The sequence below is a fragment of the Entelurus aequoreus genome, linkage group LG16, assembly GCF_033978785.1.
Source record: "Entelurus aequoreus isolate RoL-2023_Sb linkage group LG16, RoL_Eaeq_v1.1, whole genome shotgun sequence".
Classification (NCBI taxonomy): domain Eukaryota; kingdom Metazoa; phylum Chordata; class Actinopteri; order Syngnathiformes; family Syngnathidae; genus Entelurus; species Entelurus aequoreus.
This window is the reverse complement of record NC_084746.1, coordinates 42,679,841-42,693,385: the sequence shown is the minus strand read 5'-3', so window position 1 is coordinate 42,693,385 and position 13,545 is coordinate 42,679,841. Positions and strand designations below refer to the sequence as shown.

The window sequence follows — 13,545 nt, the reverse complement described above, 5'->3', positions numbered from 1 at the left end:
AGCGCTTTGAGTTCCTTAAAAAAGGTAGAAAAGCACTAAACAAGTATAACTAATTTACCATTTAACTCAGGACTACTCAGGACCTTCGTATTGTGAGGCACATACACTAACCCCTGTATGTTTGTTTGTTTGCCTGGCAGCATGGTGGTACGTACCACCATGCTGCCAGGCAAACAAACATCAAAATAAAATTGATAAATAAAAGTATTTTTTGGAAAATATTGCACTTCAAAAAATATTGAACATCTTGAAGTGCAGTTTTTTCCCCAATTGAAAAAACTGGGTCTGGTGGTTTGTTTTGTCGTCAATTGCAATTGTTTGAAAATGTTTATTGCCTCTGGACATTGTATGTATGTAATGCTTTTTAATGCCATTTAATATCTTTATTTTCACAAAATCAATTTAATGACTTTGAATGCTTTTTAATGACCTGCGGAAACCCTGTTCTCAGTCTTCAACAACCTTGTGGGGGCTGAGCTGTCCGCCAGACCTATGACAAAAGGTTCCACATTGTATGAGGTAGGGTCCATCAGGATGGGTAAAGGTCTACAATAAGTTCAAGAATTGAAGTTCCTCATAAAAGCGTCAGAAGATTTAGTTTGGCAAGTTGCCCCAGGAAGGAGGCTCATCTTTCCTGCTGTAGAGAGTTGGGCTGCTCTGGCTCTGCCGGGTGGTGTTTGTGCAGGTGGATGCGCAGGTTCTGTTTGCCAGCAAACCTCTTGTCACAGTACTGGCAGGCGAAGGGTCGCTCGCCCGTGTGGACGCTTTGGTGGGTCTTTAGATGACCAGACTGCGTGAAGCGCTTCCCGCACTGACCGCAGCTGTATGGACGCTCGCCCGTGTGGACGCGTTCGTGCGTCTCGAGGCTCCGTGAGGATGTAAAGCGTTTGCCGCAGTAGTTGCAGACGAAGCGTCTGTCCCTGCAGAGGTGGTTCTGGTCCACAGCCTCAAGTCTGTGCGCAGCCAGGCCCAGCGCCAGAGGAAAGGTCGTGGTCATGTCAGACATTTTTTCCAGCGCCATTGAACGGCGGTCTGGCTCCGAATGCCGCCTGTGACAGACCGCCAGCATGCTTGACAGGCCCTGATTGCCCCATGGACCACAAAGGTCCAGCTCGGTGGTGTCACCGTGCAGAGAGACGGCTTGGTTCAGTTCGCCGGTTGCCGGACCTCCTGCCGGGAACCTCCTCGCTGCTACTGACGTTTTTTCGTCTGACCCTGAGGCCAAATCAAACACGTTTGAGATGTCCCTGGCGGAACCTGCAAATGCCGGAGACCCAGGAACACTCACAAAATTGTGAGGCTCGACCGGGTTTGCGTCGCTGTTTTGTTCCCAAGGTTTCAGATCTGCTGAGGGAGGGGCGAACATGCCAGAGGGCCCGCCCTGAAGGTCAGCTGGCGATGGCTGCATCGTCGCTCCTTTAAACACACGCACACGTGTTATGAAGATGCTACATTAGCATGTCAACATCACATCAACATATAAAGTGTGTGATGTCACTTTCTTACCGTCATCCACAAGCAGCTGGCTAGTTGTGTCGCTGGCGACTTCCTGTTTGATCACAACAACATCCTTCTCTCTGGTCTGGTCCTCAGAGAAGCAGATTTTATTTTGAGGAAAAATATGTACACAACAATTTCAAAAAACAGCATGTCGTTGTATGACGGTACAGTAGTACCTTGACTTACCAGTTTAATTGGTGGAGCGTTTATATCAAATCAATTGAAATCAACATTGAAATGCATTAAAATTAAAGGCCGACTGAAACCCACTACTACCGACCTGGGGCCGTACTTATCAAGTTTCTTAGAATTACTCCTAAGAAGTCTGCTAAGAGTTGACTTAAGAGTAAATAAATTCTTCGCTGAAAGCTGCACTTAAAAGTTAGTTATCAAGCGTCTTACTCACACTTTCAGCGAAGTGTAGGACTGAATCTTAAGTGTCACACTCAGAGCTGAATTACGACATTACTATGTGCCGTAAACGGAATTTTAGGTGACGTCATTTCTGTGTCCATAGAAATGACCAATCACGGAAGGGAATCCGTTGTCTAAGAATAAAGAAATATCTTGGAAATATTTAAGTGGACAATGGGAGTGTATATTTTGACAATAAACTACAAAATAATACAAAACAAACTAGTCCCCGCCGACACTCACGCTACCGCTCCCTCTCTTCTATCGCCCACACACTCACTGACGTCACTCACCTCACGGCCACACACATACGCTACTGTCATAACATTTTCTTTCCAATTCATTAATTAGGCAACTAATTTGAAACTGGTGTGGGTGGCTCTATATATACTAGCCCACTGCAGCCACATGCAGAAATCAACAAGGAATCGAAAAGTATTAAATCTGTGACAAAAATATCCGCTCTGCCTAAACGATACCGTTTGATCAGCTGCTCGTCATCAAAAAAAACAAAAAAAAACATTGTTCCGTTCCCTGAACGTTCGCGCACGTCTCTCTCGCCTCAGTGCCATCCCCTGCTGGCAACTCCTAACCACTTAAGACACCTCTGAAGGTCTCTTAAATATCGTGGAGAGTAGGAGTGATTCTTAGACTTAAGAACGTTGATAATAATAATAATAATAATACCTGGGATTTATTGAGCGCTTTTCTAAGTACCCAAAGTCGCTTTACATGTTAAAAACCCATCATTCATTCACACCTGGTGGTGGTAAGCTACTTTCGTAGCCACAGCTGCCCTGGGGTAGACTGACGGTGATGTGAAGTGAAGTGAATTACATTTATATAGCGCTTTTTCTCAAGTGACTCAAAGCGCTTTACATAGTGAAACCCAATATCTAAGTTACATTCAAACCAGTGTGGGTGGCACTGGGAGCAGGTGGGTAAAGTGTCTTGCCCAAGGACACAACGGCAGGGACTAGGATGGCGGAAGCGGGGATCGAACCTGCAACCCTCAAGTTGCTGGCACGGCCGCTCTACCAACCGAGCTATACCGCCCCACATGATAAAAAGCTTTTATTCTTAAGTTTGAGAGTAGGACTAAATTTCGCAAATTCTCAGGTCTTAAGTGTAAAATGGCACTCGAAGAAGCTTGATAAGTACGGCCCCTGATAGTTTATATATCAATGATGAAATCTTAACATTGCAACACATGCCAATACGGCCGGGTTAATTTATAAAGTGCAATTTTAAATTTCCCGGGAAACTTCCGGTTGAAAACGTCTAGATATGATGACGTTTGCGCGTGACGTCAATGGTTGAAGCGGAAGTATTGGGACACATTGTATCCCAATACAAAAAGCTCTGTTTTCATCGCACAATTCCACAGTATTCTGGACATCTGTGTTGGTGAATCTTTTGCAATTTGTTTAATGAACAATGGAGACTGCAAAGAAGAAAGCTGTAGGTGGGATCGGTGTATTAGCGGCTGGCTGCAGCAACACAACCAGGAGGACTTTGAGTTGGATAGCAGACGCGCTATCCGACGCTAGCCGCCGACCGCATCGATGATCGGGTGAAGTCCTTCGTCGCGCCGTCGATCGCTGGAACGCAGGTGAGCACGGGTGTTGATGAGCAGATGAGGACTGGCTGGCGTAGGTGGATAGCTAATGTTTTTAGCATAGCTCTGTGAGGTCCCGTAGCTAAGTTAGCTTCAATGGTGTCGTTAGCAACAGCATTGTTAAGCTTCGCCAGGCTGGAAAGCATTAACCGTGTATTTACAGGTCCATGGTTTAATAGTATTGTTGATCTTCTGTCTATCCTTCCAGTCAGGGGTTTATTTATTTTGTTTCTGTCTGCAGTTAAGCCCGATGCTATCACGTTAGCTCCGTAGCTAAAGCGCTTCACCGATGTATTGTCGTGGAGATAAAAGTCACTGGGAATGTCCATTTCGCGTTCTCGACTCATTTTCAAGAGGATATAGTATCCGAGGTGGTTTAAAATACAAATCCGTGATCCACAATAGAAAAAGGAGAAAGTGTGGAATCCAATGAGACCTTGTACCTAAGTTACGGTCAGAGCGAAAAAAGAAAGTCCTGCACTGTACTCTAGTCCTTCACTCTCACGTTCCTCATCCACAAATCTTTCATCCTGGCTCAAATTAATGGGGTAATCGTCGCTTTCTCTGTCCGAATCGCTCTCGCTGCTGGTGTAAACGATGGGGAAATGTGAGGAGCCTTTCAGCCTGTGACGTCACGCTACTTCCGGTACAGGCAAGGCTTTTTTTTATCAGCGACCAAAAGTTGCAAACTTTATCGTCGATGTTCTCTACTAAATCCTTTCAGCAAAAATATGGCAATATCGCGAAATGATCAAGTATGACACATAGAAGGGATCTGCTATCCCCGTTTAAATAAGAAAATTTCATTTCAGTAGGCCTTTAAATTATTCCATTCTGGGCCCTCAAAAACAGGTAAGTATTGCAATAATGATGACGCATTTTCCTTGAAAAGTAGAATTATTCACTAATTGTTGTCCTTTTTAGTCATGCTTTCTTCACTTTAACACAAATGCTGGTATTATATCCTCTATGTGTATATATACACACACACATCACATTTGCCCTGTCATTGACCGCTCACCTCTGCTGTTGGTGCTGATGACAAGCCCCGCCTACTACGTCTCTCAAGGCTTGGCGACTTTGCAACTCGTGATGATGTCACACACACTGGACAACAAATAGAAAAATTGAAAAAACACTTCAATAACCAAAATCATCATTTAGCAAAAAATAAAAACATTTAAAATAAAAAAAGACTTTTCTTGTCAGGGCAGAGGAAAACTCATTTGAATTCAGCACCAAGCGCTCAGACTCGATCTTTCCTCTGTAGTCTCTGAACATGAACTGATGAGGCCTGATATGAGAAGCTAAACATCTTCTACGACAGGGATTCTTAACCTTTTTAAGCCCGGGACTTTGCCACTACAGATGGGCCTACTTACAGTTTACAACCTTGTCAAATTATATGAAATCATGTGTTAATCACAAAGATTATTATTTATTTAACACAAAACCTTAGGCTTAGGTCGGGCTAATTAGAAAAAAATAGTACTAATCAAATATAAAAAGTGGAAATCACTGTGGAAAGTGGAAAAGTGTTCTGTGGTCTGACGAGTCCACATTTCAAATTGTTTTTGGAAACTATGGACGTCGTGTCCTCCGGACCAAAGAGGAAAAGAACCATCCGGATTTTTATAGGCGCAAAGTTGAAAAGCCAGCATCTGTGATGGTATGGGGGTGTATTAGTGCCTAAGACATGGGTAACTTACACATCTGTGAAGGCGCCATTAATGCTGAAAGGTACATACAAATTTTGGAGCAACATATGTTGCCATCCAAGCAACGTTACCATGGACGCCCCTGCTTATTTCAGCAAAACAATGCCAAGCCACGTGTTGCATCAACGTGGCTTCATAGTAAAAGAGTGCGGGTACTAGACTGGCCTGCCTGTAGTCCAGACCTGTCTCCCATTGAAAATGTGTGGCACATTATGAAGCCTAAAATAGCACAACGGAGACCCCGAACAACTTAAGCTGTACATAAAAAAAGGATGGGAAAGAATTCCACCTGAGAAGCTTCAAAAATGTCTCCTCAGTTCCCAAACGTTTACTGAGTGTTGTTAAAAGGAAAGGCCATGTAACACAGTGGTGAACATGCCCTTTCCCAACTACTTTGGCACGTGTTACAGCCTAAGTTAATTATTATTTGCAAAAAAAATGAAGTTTATGAGTTTGAACATCAAATATCTTGTGTTTGTAGTGCATTCAATTGAATATGGGTTGAAAAGGATTTGCAAATCATTGTATTCCGTTTATATTTACATCTAACACAATTTCCCAACTCATATGGAAACGGGTTTTGTAAATGAGCTCGGGCCCAGCAAAGCCAGCAGCGTTTCTGGGTGTTGTTGATAAATGGCTTTCGCTTTAATAATAATAATACCTCGGATTTATATAGCGCTTTTCTAAGTACCCAAAGTCGCTTTACATGTTAAAAACTCATCATTCATTTACACCTGGTGGTGGTGGTAAGCTACTTTTGTAGCCACAGCTGCCCTGGGGTAGACTGACGGAAGCGTGGCTGCCAATTTGCGCCTACGGCCCCTCCGACCACCACCTATCATTCATTCAACATTCATTCACCGGTGTGAGCGGCACCGGGGCAAGGGTGGAGTGTCCTGCCCAAGGACACAACGGCATGGTAAGAGGCGGGGAGCGAACCTGCAACCCTCAGGTTTCTGACACGGGCGCTCCACCCACTACGCCATGCCGCTTTGCATGGTAGAGTTTTAACTTGCACTTACATTTGTAGTGACCAACAGTAGTTACTGACAGTGGTTTTCTGAAATGTTCCTGAGCCCATGTGGTGATATCCTTTACACGCTGATGTCACTTTTTGATGCAGTACCGCCTGAGGGATCTAAAGTCCGTAATATCATCGCTTACGTGCAGTGATTTCTACAGATTCTCTGAACCTTTTGATGATCTTACGGACCGTAGATGGTGATATCCCTAAATTCCTTGCAATAGCTCGTTGAGAAATGTTGTTCTTAAACTGTTCGACAATTTGCTCACGCATTTGTTCACAAAGTGGTGACCCTCGCCCCATCCTTGTTTGTGAATGACTGAGCATTTCATGGAAGCTGCTTTTATACCCAATTGTGGCACACACCTGTTCCCAATCAGCCTGTTCACCTGTGGGATGTTCCAAATAAGTGTTTGATGAGCATTCCCAAACTTTCTCAGTCTTTTTTGCCACTTGTGCCAGCTTTTTTGACACATGTTGCAGGCATCAAATTCCAAATGGGCTAATATTAGCAAAAAAACAACAACGTTTCTCAGTTCGAACGTTAAGTATCTTGTCTTTGCAGGGCATTCAATTGAATATAGGTTGAAAAGGATTTGCAAGTCATTGCAGTCTGTTTTTATTTACCAATTACACAACGTGCCAACTTCACTGGTTTTGGGGTTTGTACTACAAGTACACACACACTTCACTCCCTGTTTAAGGCGTTATATGCCCCACCTTGTCGAACCCGTTCTGCGCCGAAGAACGTGAAGACTTTGAAACCGCAATACCGCAGTATCCACAATACCGGTACATCCCTGGTTTACTGTCATTGTTTTTACATTCTATATGCACTTCAGCGGTGGTCCCCAACCTTTTTGTAACTGCGGACCGGTCAACGCTTTAAAATTTGTCCCACGGACCGGGGAGGGGGGATTATTTTTTTTTGTCATTAAAAAATACAATCATACGTGCTTACGGACTGTATCCCTGCAGACTGTATTGATCTATATTGATATATAATGTAGGAACCAGAAATATTAATAACAGAAAGAAACAACCCTTTTGTGCGAATGAGTGTGAATGAGTGTAAATGTGGGAGGGAGGTTTTTTGTGTTGGTGCACTAATTGTAAGTGTATTTTGTGTTTTTTATGTTGATTTAATTTTTAAAAAAAATAAAATAATATATATATATTTGTATTTTTATTTTATTTATTTCTTGTGCGGCCCGGTACCAATCAATCCACAGACCGGTACCGGGCCGCAGCCCGGTGGTTGGGAACCACTGCACTACAGGATCACCATTTATTTTATGTTTTGATTGATTCTATTCTATTCATATTCTGTGCTGTTTATAACCTATTCTATTTATATCATATTCTGTTTGAATTATTATGTTTTTACCATGAATTGATTTACGTGGACCCCGACCTAAACAAGTTGAAAAACTTATTCGGGTGTTACCATTTAGTGGTCAATTGTACGGAATATGTACTGAACTGTGCAATCTACTAATAAAAGTTTCAATCAATCAATCAATCAATCAATCAATCAATCAAATTGTTCATGGGGCTAAATCTGGGCTAAACTTCATGGCATGTTTCATATGTGCTGGTATGACAATACAATGTAATTTGAATACAATTTACAAGGAATATTAGTATTAACAGCAGGCTGTGTGTTTGGTATTGTCTCCAATTGAACAGTCATGATGTGTGTTAGGAATGTAAAATCCTGTTGTTGGACTTTAAAGAGAATTGGCCGTCCAGTGGATCACTTTTGACGCCTGCATCCTGTCACTTACCAGCGGTCAAGTAGCCCGCCTCCCCTCCAGAGTCCTGCGGGCTGCCAGGGCCCAGCACGGCGACCCCTCCGCCGCCATGTTCCGGGGCGACGATGGTCTCAATGAGGTCCAGCTTCCTCCTCAGGGCTTCATTCTCCTGGCTGCTGCGGCTGATTTCCATCTGGAGGACGGTATAGCTTTCTTCCACCAGCTCGCTGATCTCCGCTACGGCTGCCCGGGTCAGAGCCTCCATAATGGCGGCTAGCTGGGAGTGGAACGCCACCAAGCTCTTCATCGCTAAACCTCCGCCGAGATGTGAGTCGAAGCAGAAACAGAGGACTGGTTTACCTGGTGTGACGCGCAAATGGTTTTGTTGAAACCGCTTTTGATTTCCGCCATGCCCCTTCAAAATAAATCAGCATGCGCATTATAACGTTCACTTCCTGGTTCTTCTTCTTCTTTTGTTTAATGGCGGTTGGCAAGCAACCTTCTGGTGTGCATTACCGCCATCTACTGAAATGGTGTGTACACCGAGGTGGATCCCTACTCTATATTTTTTTATTTAACCCAGTTTTTTTTTTAAACATGTGTATAATGCTTTATAACCTATGTGTTCTGAGTGCAATCCTAAAATATCTTCCTCTGCTAACCTAATCTTCTCTTTCGCTAACTTACTTTCCAGTATTTCCCTTTCTCTATTGTATTTCCTACAATGTATAAAACATGTCCTAACACTTTCTATCTGATGGCAACAGTCACACAGCCCTGTATTATGCTTCCCTATCAATTTCAGTGAACTAAAATAATCTAAAATTAATTTTTAAAAAAAAAACCAAAATGATGGGTTGTATTATTCTTTTTTAAAACAACTTCTTTATAAATCAAAATCAACGTTTCGGCCCCACGGCCTCTAGTCATTCGATTTACCAGATAAAACTGCATCCTCGAGCCTGCTGTCCACATAAAACAAAAAATGTTGTACTCAAATATTTTTTAGATTGTGTTTTTCAATGTCAGTCTTCTGTTTGTCCTATGTACGTCCTAATCTCATTGTAGTTATAATATATTCTCCCTTCCTATTTCTATTGCCTCCGCTCATTACACCTACTCTCCTTTGGACTTTGTAATACTCCCTACCTTTTGTTGCCTTATTCCAATTATCCTGCCACTTTTTATTGTGTTCTATCTTAATTATGTTCTTCACTTCTTCTTTACTGTGCTTAATCTCCATGTTTACTTCTGTTTTAGTGCTTGCTTGTTTTGCGTATCTGTTAACTCGTTGGCCACAACTCCTACATGAGCAGGCACCCAGAGAAATGTTACCACACCTCCCGCTTTATTTATTCTGCAGATTGCCTGAATTACCGTATTTCATAAACTAAATCTTCTCTTGTTTCTGATGCTGTGTTTTTTTATGCTCATCAATGCACACGACTGCTTTCCTTGCTTTATTTTCCTCGACCAACTGTAGTTACTGACAGTGGTTTTCGGAAGTGTTCCTGAGCCCATGTGGTGATATCCTTTACACACCGATGTTGCTTTTTGATGCAGTACCGCCCGAGGGATCAAAGGTCCGTAATATCATCGCTGCCATTGCTATAGTTATTATCAATTGTGCTGAAGTTGTACTTTTTGTATCTGTGCAAAGCCAGTCTTGTATCAGTGTTTGTTTCCAGAATCGGCCTGCTAACTGCCAAGGCTGAACATCGAGTGCCGTGACGCAGACAGAGCAGAGACAGGGCGATATCACGAGTATCAACACATTTGCATTTCATTAATAGTCATATATTGTGTCTAACTGGGGCTGTCGAGATTACCCCCTTCCCTCAGCGATGTAACCAGGGACCTCCCAAATAGAGGAAGCACGTGGACTGGACTTTAGAGCGTAGTTTGGATCTGTAACTAGAGTACAGCCCAAAAAACGTCTCTCCTCAATTGAGCAAAATTTAACTCTGTCTCTGCATGATTCCTTTTTGTTTAATAAATGTCATCAGTGTTTGAACCTGACACTTCATTTTTCTTTTTTTGCCATTTCTCAAAAAAAAAAAAAAGACAAATCTGTTTAGATGTGTTATTTTCAAGGCTGCAATTACTTAAAAAATGTCACCTTAAAATGTTTTATGTGGAAAAAATATTGCATATATTGTGTGGTTGCCATATAAAAATACCAAAGTTTTCTTTGACAAAAGAGCATTAAACAAACCAAATAATAGTTCAAACGTAAAATCGACAGATATATCTGAAGTTGATCTCGTAACTAATAAAAATGTATCAGAGTGGGGCACCTTTTGGATCCCAAATACATTTAGTGGGATTTTATTTATCTTTACACTGTGATTACTCAAAAATAATAATGAATTAAAAACAATGGTGTCCTGCACTATTGATCTTTTATGGCTCTAATTACTAAATACTGCATATTTCAGTTTTACTATAAAAAACAAAGTTGTCTTTGACAAAAAAGGCTTTTTTTTTTTCTTCATATCAACCTGAAGTTGATATAGAGATTTACTGTAAGCGTTAAATAAAATAAAAAATAATAATTTGACTTATTTTTAACATTTTAATGACTGAGACCCTTTATGGTCCCCGGGAGCTAAAGGTAAAAAAAAAAAAAAAAGTCCATATATTTTATTATGGTTTGAAAATGAAAAATTTAAAAATGGCCCCGCATGCTTTAATTTTCCATGTGCGGCCCTCAGGGGGAAAAGTTTGGACACCCCTTGTGTGTGTATACTGACTTGTCATCATCATCCATTATCAAATGTTATACTTGTTCTGAAATTGTGATGTATCCATCAAATCTGCTGTTGAAACTTGGGACTATATAACCAACATATACAACCAACATATAAGTTGATTGTAAATTAGGGGCGGGACATGGATAAGCATTCTTGCTTTTTTCCCGTATCCCTTTTCGGTGGGTGCCGTTGCATGTCTGTCAAATTACAAAGAGTGATGAAGTGTTGCTGTATATGTCTGTCTGCCGGAATAAATAAATTAATTCAAATTCATTCATTAAAATGTTAATTGTCTATTTGCTTTGTTTGGACGGCACTCCTGTCCACCATGGAACTAGCTTTTTATTGACTTTGCTTCTGCTTCTAGGTTTTGACCTAACTGCTGACCCATACATTAACATTATTTACAACGTTGACCTTTGTCATATTTTCTTCTGCAAGTCCTCAAAATTTCCCCACTCTGCTTTACTAAATACCCACTTTGGAACTCTTTCATTTTTTTTTTTAGACTTAGACTAGACTTCCTTTTTATTGTCATTCAAATTTGAACTTCACAGTACAGATAAGAACGAAATTCCGTTGCATTCGCTCGTTGTAGTGCAGGATAAAAGAGCAATAATGTGCAGATATAAATAGATTACTGTACAAATATATCACTTTTGCATATGCATCCACGTTTATGGATGTATGTTATATTGTCTTTATATTCGCCATGTTGTATGATACTAGGGAAAGATAGCACTCAGATCAATTGTATTACAATTGTATCCAATAGGGAATAAATACTTCTGATTTTAAGTTTACGCATCGTGTCCTCTTTAAACATCTTCTGGCTCCAGATTAAACGAATACGTCGACAATCCCCAATTCCAACCCTTGATGCTGAGTGGGTAGGGAGGTAATGGGTCCCAATTTCATAGTCTTTGGTATGACTCGGCCGGGGTTTGAACTAGAGCAGATATGCTAAATGACACGTCTGAAAAGAGTGAGCCAGCCATTAATAGTGCATCCAGAAAGTATTCACAGCGCTTCACTTTTTCCACATTTTGCCTTATTCCAAAATGGAATACATAAATTTTCGTCCTCCAGATTCTACACACAATACTCCATAATGGCAATGTGAACAGTTTTTTTTAAATTTTTTTAGAAATGTTTGTAAATGTAATAAAAATTAAAAAACTAAGAAATCACATGTACATAAGTAAAAACTTTCCCCCAAATTGGGTATTGTGTGTAGAATTTTGAGGACAAAAATAATTTATTTCATTTTGAAGTGTGGAAAATGTGAAGCACTGTGAATTCTTTACGGATGCTCTGTAAGTTAGCACATACGTAGTTTACGTGAGCTACACGTAGCTCAGAAAAAAATGACTTCCGAAATTCCAAATTTGCCTTGTTTTTTTTGTTGTTTTTTTTGTAGAAAAATGTAATTGTGGTAAAAAGTCACATTTGTAGTCCCATTGCCAGAAGCTCGGCTAACGCTAATGCAGAGTGGCAGCAGCCAAGGCAAGACAAACAAATGCCAGAAAAGTTGAACTGCAATGGGTTTGACGGATGAGCGATCAGACATGCTGGCATCGATTGGTTTAGCCTTGGCCTGCAGCAAACTATTGTCAAAGCTGTATTCAATGGAATCTATTGATACTATTTTTATTTTCACGGTAATACAAATACGGAACAAAGTGCATCCGTTGAAAACTCAATACCAAACTTTTGTCTGTAAATACGGAACGATTCTGTTTTCAAGGGACGGTTGGCAACCTTGTGATTGACATGCCGGACAAAACAAATACTTATTTATACCTGTTTTGAAGCGTTTCAAACCACTGCTACAGCCAACATGTTGCCATCACAGATTGGTGGTTGGTGTTTTTAGTTAATTTACATACAATTAAACATGTGAGGTCAATTATACCGTGTACCGTTTTCTTATATGATTGTTTACTAGCACGTACAAGGGGGGGGGGGGTTTATGTTTATTGTCAGACTGTATTGATCTATATTGATATATAATGTAGGAACCAGAAATATTAAAAACAGAAAGAAACAACCCTTTTGTGCGAATGAGTAAATGGGGGGAGGGAGGTTTTTTGGGTTGGTGCACTAATTGTAAGTGTATCTTGCGTTTTTTATGTTGATTTAATAAAACAAATAAAAAATTAAATTAAATTAAATTAAAAAAAAAAAAAAAAAAAATTATTTCTGGTGCGGCCCGGTACCAATCAATCCACGGACCGGTACCGGGCCACGGCCCGGTGGTTGGGGACCACTGCTTTAGAGGATTATTCTACACTGCAAAAAGTCAGTGTTCAAAAACAAGAAAAAAAATACAAAAATTAGGGATATTTTATTTGAACTAAGCAAAATTATCTACCAAATTCGGCTTGTCAAGACTTTCCAAAACAAGTAAAATTAGCTAACCTCAATGAACCCAAAAATACCTTAAAATAAGTATATTCTCACTAATAACAAGTGCACTTTTCTTGGTATAAAAAATACCCTTTTTGCTCAATATGTTGAAAAATATTCTTAAATTGAGTAAATGCTAGTGCCATTATCTTGACATAATGATATGCGCTCGGCATCATGATTCTTTTTTTCATGCATGAAGTAAGAAATTATTACTTTAAAAAAGTAGTTTTATACTTGTGAGTGTTAATGACACAGCTTTGCATCAGTTGATATTCTAGTTTCAAGCATGTTTTACTCAATATAGGTCATAAAATCTCAGCAACAAGTTGTAATATCTTATTGAGATAAT

General features: G+C 40.5%; 1 protein-coding gene across 1 annotated transcript; it reads right to left on the bottom strand.

Moving 5' to 3' along the window:
• Positions 1-281: 281 nt before the first annotated feature.
• Positions 282-8,478, bottom strand: si:dkey-7l6.3 (replication initiator 1). Its single transcript, XM_062023578.1, has 4 exons — positions 8,065-8,478; positions 4,554-4,639; positions 1,507-1,582; positions 282-1,416 (listed from the first exon to the last, which is right to left on the bottom strand). The coding sequence occupies exons 1-4, from the start codon at positions 8,336-8,338 to the stop codon at positions 626-628; spliced, it is 1,227 nt and encodes a 408-aa protein (XP_061879562.1). The 5' UTR covers positions 8,339-8,478; the 3' UTR covers positions 282-625.
• Positions 8,479-13,545: the final 5,067 nt, after the last annotated feature.

Coding starts and splice junctions, on each gene's coding strand:
- si:dkey-7l6.3 (XM_062023578.1), bottom strand. CDS start 8,338: ATGAAGAGCTTGGTGGCGTTCCACTCCCAGCTAGCCGCCATTATGGAG. Junction 4,640..8,064: donor GGCGGGCTACTTGACCGCTG/GTAAGTGACAGG, acceptor TTTGTTGTCCAG/TGTGTGTGACATCATCACGA. Junction 1,417..1,506: donor CCAGCTGCTTGTGGATGACG/GTAAGAAAGTGA, acceptor GTGTGTTTAAAG/GAGCGACGATGCAGCCATCG.